General features: G+C 41.0%; 1 protein-coding gene across 1 annotated transcript in view; it reads right to left on the bottom strand.

The window, feature by feature from the left end:
• Positions 1–1,679: 1,679 nt before the first annotated feature.
• The window catches only part of HEPHL1 (hephaestin like 1), a gene marked incomplete at both ends in the record, with an annotated part of 57,195 nt that continues 42,067 nt past the window's right edge, over positions 1,680–16,807 (bottom strand). Inside the window, 8 exons of the mRNA XM_080643248.1 lie at positions 1,680–1,882; positions 1,975–2,049; positions 2,518–2,680; positions 4,065–4,204; positions 5,451–5,673; positions 7,476–7,582; positions 11,175–11,315; positions 13,620–13,759. Of these exons, the coding sequence (XP_080499374.1) occupies positions 1,680–1,882; positions 1,975–2,049; positions 2,518–2,680; positions 4,065–4,204; positions 5,451–5,673; positions 7,476–7,582; positions 11,175–11,315; positions 13,620–13,759 (1,192 nt within the window). The remainder of the gene's footprint in view (positions 1,883–1,974; positions 2,050–2,517; positions 2,681–4,064; positions 4,205–5,450; positions 5,674–7,475; positions 7,583–11,174; positions 11,316–13,619; positions 13,760–16,807) is intronic.

Raw genomic sequence — 16,807 nt, forward strand, 5'->3', positions numbered from 1 at the left:
TACAACTAAATAATTTGTTGTCTAAGTGAGTTATAAATAAGACATTTCTCATAATCATTATGATGAAATGATGCAGTCTACACATGTATGAAAACTGTAGAGCACCTATTACAAAATCACATTATCAGTGGTTAGCAGGGGAGAGTTCAAACCCCTGCTTGATAGGGCATTCAACCAAACAATGAACAGAACTACTAGCATTCACATCCTGTCTTATGTAAAACTAGCTTCTACCAAATCCCGTTTCCCCTAACCAAGATGAAGACAGAAAGTATGAAAGTTCCCTCCACCAGTATTTATTAGATCCTACTCATTCATCTGGACATCCAAGTGATACATGGCGAAGGCAGATGTACTACTGTCACCAGTCTGGCATCGGCATTGGCATCACAGGACATCTTGCCCTGAACTAAGGGCAATTTCTCAGTCTAGTAATAAACAATATTGCTTTTATTAATCTTACACCTAACCTTTATGCATACAAAGAGTATGAATTGCCTCATAGTGGATTGAGTTTAGTTGTTCAAGATGTTATTTTTGCATCTGAGCCTTGAAAACTGCAATACTTATTTTGAAAGCTGATTTAATGGTGTAAATAATTGCCACTGGGACTCTCTTTTTCTAGCCTTTCCTTTCCTTTTTCTTTTTTTTCCTCTCTCACAAGGGGCTATGTCTTTAAGAGGCATAGAATCAAGGATATTGTGAGATTCTCTTCTCCTCCCAACCAGTCAGCTGCATTACTGAGTTCTTCCTGGTGTTTCTGACATGATGAGACTGTTTTTATTTCCTAGAAGATGGAGACTTGGAAAGAACCCTGAGGTGAATAAAAAAATCAGACTCAAGCCCAGACTCGCCTCCTGCCAAGTTTCCTTCCATCTTAGAAGCTCCCTCGAAACTCTCAGGGAGCCCCTAACTCACCCACTGTTTCAGATTTCCAGCCCTCCCTCCACTTCCTGAAACACAGATTCAAGTTCTCTAGTAGATTCTTGAAAATACAAACGTTGCCATAGAAACATACGGTAAAAACTAATAACATAAAGTGAGTCATACATATTCAAGTATCTCTGTGAGTTTGCATAAAAATAGCACCAATATTTTAAAAATGTGTATAACTTTGCCTTCTGTAACAAATAGTGTGCCAGCTATTTATATTAAAGTGGAAAAGGCCGGATAGCTGGCTAACGCTTTAAAATATTCACTTGGTCAGATTCTATCAGCAGATACTGACACAGACATTTCCATGAACTCCTGAGAAAGGCCTTTCCCCTGAAACAACTAAAGGAAGCATCTTGTTTAACAAGGTTGAAAAATTAGTGCTATTCCAGTTAGATGTCTGAGGCAGTCTAACTTTCCAGAAGCTGTCCATCTGAAAACTCTGATGGTTACCTAAGGAAGCACTCACTGTCTAATCTAAGAAGTGTGAGAGCTGGAAACGAAAGACATCTTTCAAAGGGAATCCATACTTCAGCAAATGTATTCTGAGAACAGTCAATCACACCCATTCTCCTCTCTCTGTATTTTATACCCGAGGATTATTCACAGCCCATTTAAAAACAAATAACTAAAAGCAAATTGCTTTGATTGTGTTCCTGAGGATCAGCGCCCATCCAGGGTACCGTGTGGACCTTCCTTGGTGAACCATGCCTTGTCCAGTTCCCCTGCGGAGCAAGAGCAGCCACTCACAGGGCGTCGGTGGGGAGCGCACAGGACTGTACCGCCTGGTAGGCCACCTGCTTCCGTGCAGAGCGCAGTCTGAGGGAGAGGGTCATGGTGATGATCAGGAGGAGGAGTCCGATGATGAATAGGATGACCAAGGCTGCTTTAGCTCCTCTGGGACTCAGATTCTTGCCAAAGAAATAGAGTTGCTCCTTGACAGGCTCTTCTGTGAAAAAGAAAAGTGAGGTGTCAGGCCCCTGCTTCCCCTGGAGCGTGAGACTGATCATTCCCACACAGGGGTCAGGGAGGGGTCCTTACCGTGGGAGGGCACGGTGGTGGCTGGATGGGCGGCTCCTCCAGAAGGAGACTTGGTGGAGTAAGGAATCCTGTTGTCTGGACAAAGAAGGCAAGTTGATTGTTTTATAAACAATAGAAGTAGGTTCTTTTCATGACATGAGTTGTTTCAAGGGTTATTTCCTTTCACCAAACAGAACTTTGCCCCGTCAGTTATCTGTAAGCCTTTCTTGGATTCTCAGTGTTACTCTTCCTTCCACTATACATGTGGTTCCGACCCCAGTCACCTTTCAAGCTTCTACTCATCCATTCAGACCCGTCAGAAACATGATGGCCTCTGTGGAACCTTGGCTCATATCCCCAGACTGTTGACCATTGCTTCCTACTGCTGTCACTGAGCCCTGTACTCTGCACTCTATTTTGGCATGTTGCAGATTTTATTACGGTTATTATTTACATGTCTGTCTCTCTTGCTTGACTCTGAGCTCCTTGGGGGGTCTCATGCCTCCTGTTTTTAGGGTCTACAGGAAGCCTATCCCCTGGCATCACTTGCAGGCAACAGTATACCTATGTTCCGAAGGACTGTGTAGGTTGTTTCCATGCCAGCATGGATGTGATCGGATACATGACAGTGTAACAGCCATGTCCCTGGGTGATCTGCAAACAGTTCGATGGTTTGGAATGTCCCAGGAAAGAGGTCATACACATCTTCTCGGTAAGATTTATCTATCTGCAGAAAGAAGGAAATGATAAAGGTAAGAACAGAAATCAATAAAATCAAGAATAGAAATATAATAGAGATAAAGGAATCCAAAGCTGGTTCTCTGAAGAGATCAATAAAATGGATAAACTTGTGGTAGCCAGCCTCCACAATGGCCCCCAAAAATCCCCACCTCCTGGTAGTCATAACCTTTGTAGTCCCCTCCTACATTGCATGAGAGTTGGTCTAGGAAACCAACAGCCTATGGCAGAAGTGATGGCATTCTACTTCCAAGAGTACGTTATAAAAGACAGTGGCTTCTGTCTTATACCCTCTCTCTTGCTTTCTCCTCTTAGACTGCTCATTCTTGGGGAAGCCAGCTCCCATGCCATACCCACATGGTGAGGGACTGAAGCCTGCAGTCAACATCACTGTGAGTGCGCTTGGATGTGGATCCTGCAGCCCCAGTCAAGTCAGATGACTGCAGTTCCAGCTGACATCTGGTTGCAGTCTCATGAAAGGTGCTAAATCAGAACCAACTCAGTGGTCGGCAAACTGCGGCTCTGTTGACTAATGAATTTGCCGACCACTGAACTAGCTAAACTGTTCCCAGATTCCTGACCCCGAGAAATTGAGATGAGCGATTATTGTTTTAGGTCACTAAATTTGGGAGTCATTTATTATGTAGCAATAGATAACTAATACAAACTTCTAGACAAACTCACCAAGGAGGAAAAAGCAGAAGAAGGAAGACACAAATTGCAAATATCAGGAAGGAAAGAGGGGACATTACTGAGTTTTATAGACATTAAAAAGGATAACAAAGGAATATTGTGAACAACTGTTCATTAATTCTACAACTTAGATGGTATGGACAAAGTCCTTAAGGTAAAAACTGATAAATATCACTATTCAGATTACCTATTAAAAAAACTGAAATTATATTAAAACCTTCCATCAAATAAACTCCACATCCATAGGCCTTCATTGGCAAATTTTACCAAATTTTAGAGAAGAAAATTATACCAATTCTAAACATAGCTTCCAGAAAATAGAAGAGGAGGGAACACTTTAAACTTATTACCCTGATACCAAAACCAAGACAAATAGTTTACATGAAAATAAAGCTACTACCAATATTCTTCATGACCATAGATACAAAAACTCTCATCTGAAGCTTGGAGAGGTTTTTTGTTTGTCTTTGTGGACTTTTTATGCACAATAAAATATATGTACATATTAAGAAATACCTACCAGGGGTAGGCTATAACCACACTATTCTGTTCTATTCTCTAATATTGACTCTCCTCCCCCAAGCTTTATTGCCAAATAAACCTCTTACTTTATAGTGGAAATGCATTGAATTTATTGGTTCAAAATGTCTCCTCCCCCAAAGCATTTTCCTTATACTTACTTTGAAAAGAAAGCTCTCAGCATGATAATGGATGGTATGTATATCCACTTCACTTCCCATTCCTAACAAATACCAGTTTGTCATTGTATCTTCATTCATGATGAGGCCATGGAGATTCCCAAAAATCTTTCCATTAATAGCTAGGATGGTGAAGAGAAAATAGTTTTTGATTAGTGAGGAGATGCTCATTCCTTAATCTGGTTCAAGTCAATCTCTAAGCCACCAATGTTCTCACCTGCCTGATAAAATGGAACAATCTCATTTGCACTTGCCAATGTCCCCACCACTCTAGTCCCAAAATTCACATTCCTAAGAAATCCTTATACGCAGATTGCTAGGAAAGAGAATAGCAGTTTGTTTTTGAAAGCTACATCTTGGGTAGCAGTGTGTGTTGTTGGTTTGTTAATTCAGTATATTCTCTTTGTGGAGTAGATTACAGCCCCATTTGTGAGGTAGCCAGATTTATACTATTCTACAGTTGAGTGGACAAAAGCACAGAGAATCAAGTTCAGATAAGTCATAATTGAACCAATTAGAAGCTATTTCCTTAACATGTACTTCTGAGAACTACCTTGGGGCAAGTTTCTAAGCCTGGCTGACTCTCTAAACAGCTTCACACCAGCGGAGCCCATGACTTCACAGGGACCAAAGCAAGCTCAAGATGGATTGACGTGATGTGGGACTCTCCTTCACTTTCTGCTGTTTTTATTCTGTGCATCATGACACAACCAAATGAATTAATCCATTAAAAATAGAGAGCATACCAAGAAACTTTTGAGAGAAGGAAGCAAAATGGGTAGGAGAAAGAGTAGCTGAGCCAGAGATCAGGCTCATTCTGATCTCTGTTAGCAATTAACCAGCTTTGTGACCTCTTTTGGTATACCGTTGGTCAAAAGTAGATCTTGATGAGAGAGTACAAACATGTCAATGAAACACATTACTCCTGCTTAAAAATAAAACTACCCTAAATTACATAGAATTAAATAATAAAGACACATTAAAACAGAAATTTGGTGACGGTATTTTATGTCCTAGAAACAGTTCAATCAGGACCTTAAATTTGATCAATTAGAAGTTATGAGGTATTCTTAGAGAAATATACCAATAAGTGATGATTCACTTTTAAAGAATTATTTCATAGTCTTAAAATTTAGGGATCCCAGCATTCAGGGGTAGAGCTTCCTAAAACAGTTGGTCTACAGCCTGGCTGGACCTTGCTGGCAGCCATCCAATGGCTTGACTGGTTCCCTGTGAAGGAAAGCTTTAGAGGACTTGCTTCAGTCCAGGAGCACCTGGGGGTGGGGAAGGGCTCAGAGAAGGAGGCTGGAACCTCCTACAGTTACAGGAATTTCTATGAGCTTATCTCTTTTTTAATCTCTGATATACCATGCATTCTGTTGCTCTCCTCAAAATCATCAGTACGCTTAAAATCTCGTGGATCTTTATTGAGATACTTCTTAATATTGTCATCCAGATACCAAGATTCATTCTCGTTAAATACCAAAAACAAGAGAACAAATTCATAATCGACATCGCTTCTTCTTCCTTTTTCATTCAACACTCCTTCTCTGCATACAATCAGAGGGCCCATCAAACCACTATATGTATCCTGAAAGAAAATAAAACTGAGTAGAAGAGCCTTTAAATAATTTAATAATACAGATTAAGTACTTGTAACAAAGTCATTTTCTTACAAGGAAGTTATTTCTGTTAAACAGTGCTATGATTTACCTGTCATTTAGATCAGATAACTTTATTTCAGTGTTTAATTCCTCTTTCTTTCTCAGTTGATCCCGTTTCATTTACTGTCAAACCTTACATTTATTTTCCCTCACCATGCCTCTCCATTCTGCGACTTCCTTTCCAGTCCATCTGCCACCCGTCTAGTGTAGGACCTTAATACCTCACCCTGGACTGGAAATCGGCCCCTCTCTGGTCTCTGGCTCACTCATCTCCAGCCCATCCTGTGGACTGCCATCAGATTAACCTCATCATTCCCATATCTAGAAGCCCTCAATGAATCTCCACGACCTACTGAATAGAATATAAATCCTCGACAGGTCCTTGAACTCCTCAGGAGCTCCCCCAATGGATTTCTCTAGCTTAAGCTCCTCCACTGCTTTCCTTTCTTATTACCCATTTGGCCAAATGGGACTCTCAGCATTTCCCAAACACACTGACTTTCCTATTTTCAGCTTTGCTCACAATGCTCTCTCTTCCTAGACTCTCTTTCCCCGACACTCCTATAGAACGCACCAGATTCAGAATTTTGTTATAATTATGGGAGTGCATATGTATTATTTTCCCCAAAGAATGTAAGTCCTTCAAGACAAGAATGTTTGCATAGCTCATAGTACAAGTGCTCAATAAATATTTTGGGGGATGTACAAAGAAATAAATGAATAAGTGTACATTTCCCATAATTCCAAAATATAAGTTTATTTTTTGTCTTTAATGTCACCCTGTAACTCCTTGACTGTCCAGTACAACTCAAGGACAATAATGCAGCCATCTAATATTTAAGAGGAAGGTTAAGAGAATCACTTACTTTTTAAACAATGGGCACTACTGAAATTTTATATCATACTAGAGGCCCAGTGCACAAAACTCATGAACAGGTAGGGTCCCTAGGCCTGGCTGGCAATCAGGGCCAATCAGGGCCTTCTGGCTGCTGGTAGGGGCCTCCCTTCATTCCATGCCACCCCCTGGTGGTCAGCACACGTCATAGCGAGTGATTGAACTCCCGGTCTCCTGGTTGAACTTGGGAGGGGACACTTTGCATATTAGCCTTTTCTATATACAGATGTGACTTTAGTTTGGACTTTGATTTATGATACATAATTAAAGACTAGTTGTTTTACCGTATACATCTCTGACTCAATCAGTAGTGAATCTTGCCTTTCATTTCTATATAAAGTTAGCCTATTTATTATTCAAATGGTTTATAGTTTCAGTTAATATGTTTGGCATGTGTTTTCTTTTCCTGAACCCAGATAGCAGTGGTGATGCCTTTAAAAAGGGTAGATCCACATCAAAAACCATGGTATAAATTATATTTAAAATATTTTTATTTTATGGCTACATATTTACATAAACTACCTTGTAAATTCTAAATGTGATAATTAAAACATTGGGATTTGATTTGATCTTTCCCCCCATACTTTAGATTAGAGTCAAATAACTTACATTCTGCAAAGCACCAGATAATAAATATTTTTTACTTTGTTGGCCATACTGTTTCTTTCACAACTACTCAATTCAACCATAGGAAATGTAAACAAATGGCCATAGTTTGAGACCCTTGCTCTAAACCGTGACACCCTTCACATATACCCACCAGAATTGTGATAACTTAATAGTCAACTTACAGCCATATTACTATGAGTATTTTGGTTGCTCTCTCCTTCTTACCTTCACAAAGTTTACTGTTGAATAGTAAACCCATGGAATACAATTTGGGTCAGATGGCCCTGGACCTGACCTTTTAGGGACATTCCATATGTAAGTTTTTATTTCTCCTGAAACGAATGAGAAGAAATAGAAAGGATTTACTAATGTTACCTCTTATTCCAGGCGATTTAGCTGGAGAAATACTACAAAGAGATCTTTATATATTTTTGGTTAATGTTTCTTGCTGGGGAGAAGTACCCATTCATTAGAAATGTTCCCATTAAACTCACATCTTGATTTTCTGCTGTTTCAAAGTGGCAGATATTTCATTTTGGACTAGAGCTTCCCCTCTAGTTTGCTCTTTCTATTATCAATTGATGTTTATTTAGGAAATGAATACTTATTTTATACCTCACTGCTTTTTCCCCTCAAATGTCATGTCTCTCTCCCAAGAGCTATGCTCAAGCTCATTTGAATTACCATGGATCTCAGCTTTGGCTTCCTATGGAATCAGCAGGAAGCTTTGCAAACCCTCACTGCTCAGGACTCATCCCAAACCAATGAAATTAGAGTAGGAGGGGAGAGGTCTGGACTAGGGTATTGGTATTTTTTTTAAGCTTTTCGGGTGATTTTAATGTGCAAACAGGTGAGATCTTGTTAGAACCAGAGAGATCTGGTTCCAAATTTCAACTCCATGACTTCCTACTTACCCAACCTTTGACACACTACTTAACCTCCCTGACCTTCAATTTCCTTACTTATTAAGTGGGGTAGTTATCCAGTCTTCAGACTGTTGTGAGGATTAAAGGAAATAAAACACCTAGGATAGTGCCTCACATTGAAGGCAGTCAATAAATGTTAATTTCTATCTATACTATGGTAATAACAAATGTGTGCACTGCCTGTTGCTAGGCACCATACCTGTGCAACCCCCCGTGGCCAATCCAGAGCCTTGCAGAGGAGTCATAAATATACTCATGAATTAGCAAGATAATCCCATTGTAAACGTCTCCAATAAAAGCCACATTTAAATCATTATCTCCTTTTGAACTGTGTCCCACCCCACCACATCAGGGCAAATAACCTATAGCTGAATGTGAGCCACAAAACAAAACAAAAGTACTGCTTACGTGTAACTTTGCTCCATAAGTACTCATACACCAGTGGGTTAGCAATATAACTTTAGGTCTAATTTCCATTAAGTTTCATTATGGCCTCTATGCCTTGTTAATCACAAGATAAAACGCTGATATTTAGCTTCCTAAATGCAAGTGGCTACAGGTGTAGTATGATTAAAGTTGGAACAATCCAGCAGAGAGCACAGCCTTAAATAAAAAGAAGATGCTCAGTAAATGTTTTCTGAGTCACTTAATTTTGAAAGAGAAGATAGGGGCTGCTTAGTTTTCTTACGATGCTGGCCTCCTTATCTCAGGCATGCCCAAGATTACTCTTCTTCAGCTTGCCTGGACTTCCTGCCCAAAGTTAGTTTCTTGCTCCTACCCTCACCTCTGGGCTCTCCCATACCTTTCAGCCTGTCAGACCCTGTGGGGATTCTCTCTCTCTCTGATTTCCAGTAAGAAAAATGCCCCTTTGTCACTTCCTAATCATTCTTCTCCCCACTCCCATAACCTCACATCAAGGATTCTTTGAAGGCCAGCCAGCATAGAGGAGCTGTGTCCCTTGTACATCCTCACCATTAGGGCACAACAGCCTGCAAAAGGTCACCCCAACTTGTCCACAGCCCTACCAGAGTCCCATCAATGCCTGATTGGCACCTTTCTTTCTCTCCCAGCCCCGCCCCCGCCCCCCCCCCCCCCCCCGCCCAGATGCTTTCAACCATCAAAAATGAATAACTTAATGGCTTGTTGACCCATTTTAAAACATGTCCCTCTTCATCTAAGTAAGACACATTCATTATAGAAAATCTAAAAAGTACAACAAAATGTGAAGAAGTAGAAAAGAGCATCACTCTGCTACTCAAATACCATCACGAAGATATAACCTTTATTAACATTTTGGCTTATTTCCCTCGGGCCTTCCCATTATACTTGTATTTTGCTTAACATGATACCACCAGTGTTTCCCATGTCATTCAAACTCTTAAATTTCATTTAATGGCTGCATAATAGTCCATTGTAAGGATATTCCAACATTGACTTAACTGTTTTCCTACAGATAGACATTTAGGATGTTCATGAGAAGTTTTTCGAAGCAGCAAAATACAGGCTTCTGTTACTGGGGATGGGGTGGAGTGGGGTGTGGCAGAAGAATATCAGCCAATTACAATTTTCCTTCCCCCAGCTGCACGCTTGTATAGGTAGGAGGTACCTTGCTGATGTTTCTAGTGATGCATGAGATTGTTTTGTTTTCTCCTTTTTATGCGTTTTTATTTTTTTAAAGTTCATATGACTTTTATTGTAATTACTATAGTATTAAGTATTACAATATTACTACACAGAAGAGGTAAAAAGTAATATAACTCCCCTGTAATTATACCAATGGTTGCTGTCAATTTCGTCACTGAAGGTCACAGTAGCTCTTCACATTTATTACAACCACACTTCAACTGTGTAAATGTTATGGGAAGCTGCTTAAATTATGAGATTTTTCTCTCCCTCTGGGGCATTATTTATTTTTTCATCTATCTTTTTATTTCAGGGAGGAAGGGAAAAGGAGAGAGAGAAATATACATGATGAGAATAATTGATCAGCTGCTTCCGGCATGCTCCCTACTGGGGTTGAGCCAACAATGCAGGTTTGTGCTCTGACCGGGAACCGAACCATGACCTCCTGATTCATAGGTCAATGCTCAACCACTGAGCCACGCCAGCTGGGTTCGGTTTATCTTTTAAAACCCAACTGGAGTTCTACTTCCTTTATAAAGCTTTACCTAATTACTCCTTTTCCTAATTGTTTCTAAGTAATTAATCAGCCTGTATGAATTTTCCTTCTCTGGAACTTTTATAAACACACCCAGACATATCCTTAAAATTCTTCACTACTTAGAATTTCATCATGTATAACCCACACTACTACTGAAATGATTGATCTTATTTGCTTTTTTTCCTCCCATACTCATTTGAAGCATCTTGAGAGAACTATGTGGTTAAGAGGTCAGGTTATAATATCAAACAAACTGGGGTTCCCTCATTACTAATGTATGACCTGGTCAAGTTCTTTACTCCTCTGTGCTTTTGTCATTTGTTAAAAGGACATAATACCATATTTCATCAATTATAGGATAAACATTTTTCACAATTTAATATAACTGAAGTCAGGATGTGTTTTTCAATCAGTGGCATGTTAAAGTTTAATTGGCAGCATGCCTTTTTCTTTTTTAAGAAACAGATAAAATAATGATGGACATTATAATTAATGGTATCAGATTTAATGAACTATTGTTAGTGTCTACCCCACTGGGTTATTATAAGGATAAATTAGTTGTTGTGTTGTTTTTTTTAATATATAAAACATAGCACCTGGCACAAGGTTAACATTCAATACGTGTTAGGTATTATCACGTCTTACTACATTTTTAGGTCCCTAATGGACCATAGGACCTCCACAAACATTTGGTCATTGGATGAATGATAATCTCATATTGGGAGTGACTAGGTGATGGCTGGAATGCATTAACATTAAGATGAGATCAGAAATTATCAGAGAAGAGTTGAATCTGATATCCTCATCAGGATGCAGCAGATCTCTGGGGTAACTTACCTGGCTTTGTCGTGGACACTTGGAGTCGCTTCCCACTCTCTGTGTTCTCTACACCATGGGCTGAGATGGAGTAGGGCCGATCGGCTTTGTTCTTAAATATGATCAGGATAGAGTCACCCACCTCAGCATGTATCATTGGGCCTAAAGGCAAAACACAGGTCTGTGTGCATTATCGTTGCTCTTTTCAACACTGAAGTACTTTAAATGTAAGTAGTATATGGCAAAATAAAATAAATATTAGCTTCTTCATTAGTGTATTTCCTTTAGAGGGCCATATATGTAGTATTAAAGAGCATGTAGTTTTGGCAATTGTACCAATTTGGGCCCAAATCCTGCCTCCTTCACTTATTAGAGAGGCCTTATAGTCAAGGCCTGCCTGAATCTCAACTTCTTCTTCTATAAGATGGGTTTAATTATGCTTTTAACATAGGATTTAATAAGATAATGTATGAAAGTGCTTATTTCAGTGCATTGAAACACAGTAATAAATGCTTAAATTTCTACTACTGCTTAGACATAATCTCCAGGAAAAGTCATATCCACAATATGAAGACTTTCAGTTGTAATCTCCCTACGTGTAACTTTTGTTAAGTCTGAAATTGCTCACTATCTGGTAAATGGATATAATAATAATAATAATAATAATAATAATACAATGAAGTAACGTGTATAAAAAGAATCTGAAAGATAAGAAAAAAATGTAAACATTTATATATTGATTTATGATCAATACAGTGATTTCACTAATGCATGTCCAACGCTGTTTCTCAATATTTGGATAGCTGAGATGCGCTCTCTTCAGTCCTCATTTATGCACATTTCTGTTAGAAGCAACCAGCCTGTGTGCCAATGGAAAACAGGGGAAGCCTGTGCCAGCATGACTATGGGATGCCATCGCCCATGCCAGGTGCCTTTTACCTCTTAGTGGCCCAGGCAGTTTGCCCAGCCCCCAACCACACTGACAGAGCATTACACACACAGTGGTATTCTTGAGGCACCGCTTTGATGGGGATGGAAACAGACTCCCATTTTGGAAGCACTTGAGACCAGTTCCCTATTTATTCACATTCTTGGGCATTTATTGAATTCTACATTCATGGGGAGATATACTCATGAAAGGGAGGTCTGACCACACCTATCCATTCATTACTGATTCAGACCATGGTTTTAATGGAATTTCTGAGAAAGACCTAAAAAAAAAAATCTATCATTTGTTGGACTATTATTATCTTTGGAAGGAAATAGTGCGAATTAGGAAGTGTGAAAAAAATGATAAAGCTAGCAAAGAAATTTCTAGGCATATTTTTAAGCAGTAAGTTTGGTATAATTACAAGTAGGGCATGTGTATGCCTAAATTAAAATCACTATTTGTCTATTCATTACCACTTAAATTGCACAGGCTTGCTGCACTGGTAACAGTGAATGCTTTTGGATTTGTGGCCTGGTAGGTCACAGGGAGCAGTAATGAGCAGTACTGTGCCTGCCTTGTGCCTTTTGTAACTTCAGGATGCACGCCTCACCCTGAGCTGCAGGAAAGGAGTAGATGGGCCTCCTGTTCCTCTGGCTGAAGTGCTGCAGGACTTGCCTCTGATAGAGTCATCGTTTGTGTCATTTTACTGAGCAGAACCAAACTGGGGCTCTCTGAGGGGCAATCCAGCTCCCTTGGCAGGACCAGCACCTTTTCTTCAGAGCTCAGTTGACACACACAAGTCTCAAAAGAAGAAACGCTCCCACCGGGCCTGACTTCATTTAGTGTGACAAGCAAGCTTGTGTGCCAATATTAATAGGTGGTGAAGGTGTGGTGTGGCTGGGTGGGGCATTTGATCATTTATCGAGCTAGCAGTCGTGGGCCCTTATTGTAATATTAAAAAGCACTCCGTAAAGTCATGTTAGGCACATAAGTTACCTTGTGCATTTAAAAATGGGAACGGATTTCAGAAAGTCATCTAGATTAGTCCTCTGCCTTGAGATCACATCTTCATGATGGGATCAGGTTTGGGGATTCTCAGGTGGAGAAAGGAAGGGAGGGAGGGAGGGAGGGTTAACTTGATGGCAGGGTCAGGCAGGCCCAGGCATCAGACAGGCAGAGTGGATCTAAGGCCATGATCCAAATGGAAACCCGGCCTTTCACCCTGAGCACCCCTCTCACATAAGGGCTTCCCCTTTCATCAGAATTATTTTTATGTGTGTTGTTATGGTCCTGTGCACGGGTAATCGAGGACCTTGAGGAAGTTATGCAAGCGCTCTGTCCATCTGACTATGTGCTGGATGGGCTGCGCACACAGCACGCTCCCTGAAAGTGGGAGGGCAGGAAGATGTTGCACTTGGCTGAATGCAGGCAGGCTACTCTGTTCCTTTCCTCCATTCTCAGGTGTAAATCCAACGGATGTGTGTGTGTGTGTGTGTGTGTGTGTGTGTGTGTGTGTGTGTACACGCGCACCATACCCAGCAGTTCTAAGTGCTCCTCTCGAGGTGGCCGGGCTTTGATCTCCACAAATTCTCCATCGATGTATTCCCTGTAAACCACCTTCTTGTACTGAGAGCCAATCCAGTTTTCAGTGTGGTTCATAAATATATCTCCATGTCTGCAAATCAGAAGCAGCAGAAATTAAAATTGTTAGAGTAGAAAAACCTTGAGTGCTTCTGAGTGATGCGGTGTACTCTGGGGCAGTGCTTCCCAAACCTCGCTGCGATTAGCATCTCCCTGGGGAGCTGGCCTTTTGGAATCCGAATTTAAAGCACTCAGTGGGTGATGCTGCAAGAAGCCCAGCACTGGCCCATGGCTCACTCTTGGGAGCCATTGCTCTACAGCCCTGCTGGGTGCTGAGTAAGGGGCAGGCTCAGTTAGAGACTCCTAAGGGCCCCTTGCGGTTATAATTTCCTTCTGGGTAGTAACTACCTCACACACATGCCCATGCGTGCAAACACCCACGCACCCACATTCCTCCAGATTTCATATGTTATCATTCTGTTCCTTGGTATGCTTTCCCACTTTGAAAGATCTCAAGAAAGCCTGTGGTTTGTGCATATGCCAATGTACAAATATAGATACAGTTGATTCTCGTTAATCACAGTAGTTATGTCCTAGAAAGTCACGGCAAACACTGAATTAACAAATACTGAGCCACGTTCGTCGGGGAAATACAGGGCTGGGTTCCACCTCACCTTTGGCCACAATATTTCCATCAACAGATCAATACAGAACCTTGTTTTACATGTGTTTCTATTTAAACACATCTTATTTAATATATGCTTTTGATTCATTAACATTGAATTCACAGCTAACAGCCCTGTCACTCAGGCCTGAATGAAGCTTGTCTAACACAAATATTTCCTCTGTAAGGACTCTTGGGCATTCAGATACTGTTGGGGGAAATTTTAAACAGCGAAATCACCAATAAAAAGCATTAAAATAAAAAAAAAGTATTGCTAAATAAACGACAAATAGAACATTTGTTTACAACATAAGATTGCAGAGCAAGGTTTTGCTTGACATGAATATCAGGTGACACAAAATTGTTGCTGCCTTATGCATATCTGCAAATGTTCATAAAGGCACCACAAGAATTTATTGGGGGGTCACAAATAAATTTTAGTGAACAGGCGAATTCACAAATGTGGAACCCACCAATAATGAAGATTGACTGTATACTTAATCTATCACCAAGATAGACCATCACAAAAGATTTTTAAAAATCTATCAATTTTATCTCTAAACTATGGAGATACGTGAAGCTGCCCACACTTCAATCTAAGCCACCTGCATTAACTGGAATTGTTCCTAATCATCCTCCTGCCAACTACACTCCTCCCATTCCTCTATGCTCTACACTGCGGACAGTGACCCTAAACAATACATTCAACCAAGTCATCCTTGTGGAAAGCCTTTTTATGGCTTCCCACTGCCAAACTCTTTAAATTGGCTCGCATGCCACCACTTCACTATCTGCCTCTGCCAGCCTCCCAAACCTTGTTTCCCATCACTGGCCCTCACATACTCTATGCTCAGGTCATTCTAAACACTCACTCTTTTAAAAAAGAAAAGTTTTTATTGAGAGAGAGAAAGGGAGAGGGAGAGGGAGAGGGAGAGAAACATTGATGTGAGAAACATTGATTGGCTGCTTCGTGCATGCCCCCTATGGGCATCAAGCTCAAAACCTGGGCATGTGACCCAACCTGGAATCGAACTGGCTACCTCTTGGTGCATGAGACCATGCTCAACCAACTTAGCCACACCAGCCAAGGCTAAACATTTACTCTCTTGAACACCACATGCCCTCTCCACCTCCAGGCCTCCCATGTGCTGTTCCCTGTGCCAAGAGTGCAGTTCCTGCCACTTCAATTTGTTTACTCCTCATGTTCCTGGTCAAAGATTTCTTCCTCCCAGAAGCTTTCCCCAACCACTTACCCTATCCCCGTCTCTCCCCCAGAGGGGGCTGTGTGCTCCTGTTGTGAGTTCTGGCTGCACTCTGCACTTCCCTCTCATTGTGATTGCCTCACTCAATGTTCTTTTTTTTTTTTTAAATATATTTTATTGATATTTTACAGAGAGGAAGGGAGAGGGATAGAGAGCTAGAAACATCGATGAGAGAGAAACATCGATCAGCCGCCTCCTGCACACCCCCTACTGGGGATGTGCCTGCAACCAAGGTACATGCCCTTGACCGGAATCAAACCCGGGACCCTTCAGTCCGCAGGCGGACGCTCTATCCACTGAGCCAAACTGGTTTCGGCTCACTCAATGTTCTTGTCCTAATGTCTTCCCCATGGACCATCAAGTCTGTGTGAGAAGGACCTTGTCTGCCCTTCTCAGCACGGTTTCACCAGCACTTTGCACAATGCCTAGCACACAGTAGGTATTTAACAAATGCACATATACCTTCTACCCTGCATGCTTTCCAAGGAAGGAACTTTTCTTCTGCTTTTATTTTCCAGGTGTACAGTAACGCTTGTGGTAGTGACAAGCACAGACTCTGGAGCCACGCTGTGCTGTTTTCAGCTTTGCTTTCCTCCAAATGGGGTGATAATAATGTGTCTAGCTCCCAGGATTGGTGTGAGGATTATATGAGATAAGATCTGTAATGCACTAAGTCTGACACTTATTAAGCACCATGTAAGCACTTGCTCTATCATTATCTCTTTAGGATGTCCGGTGTGGTGCTGAGTCAAAGCTGATCAAGTGTGTTGTGAGGGTCATACCAGGTAGTTTGTAAAAGCCCTAGCAAAATGCCTGGATCACAGTGGGTGCTCAATAGATGGTGGTTATTATCTTGAGTCCCAGGTTAGTTACATTATCTGCATGTCAGTCAGGAATACTAGGAATGCAACTTTATTTCTCTATAGCAATTGAACTTCTGTTTTCAAATTCCCTCCCACTGCACAAACTCTGGCATTGTGCTGATAGCCCCATTTTTGCCTTTTGGGACCCAAGGCTCTCCCGGTGTATTCTTAGGAAGCCCCAGGGAAAGACTTTCTGTACCCAGTGGTGGTTTGAAAAAACAGATGTGTCCCATGTGATGGCCTTGGGTCAAAGGGCAGAGGAATAGCAACTGGGGTATAGAAGGGACCTTTGTTCCTGGGTTTCTATTGACAGGGGTACCACAGATGTGCCACTAGGGGAACTTGTTTCATTT

Source organism: Plecotus auritus (genome assembly GCF_963455305.1).
Source record: "Plecotus auritus genome assembly, chromosome: 9".
Lineage (NCBI taxonomy): Eukaryota > Metazoa > Chordata > Mammalia > Chiroptera > Vespertilionidae > Plecotus > Plecotus auritus.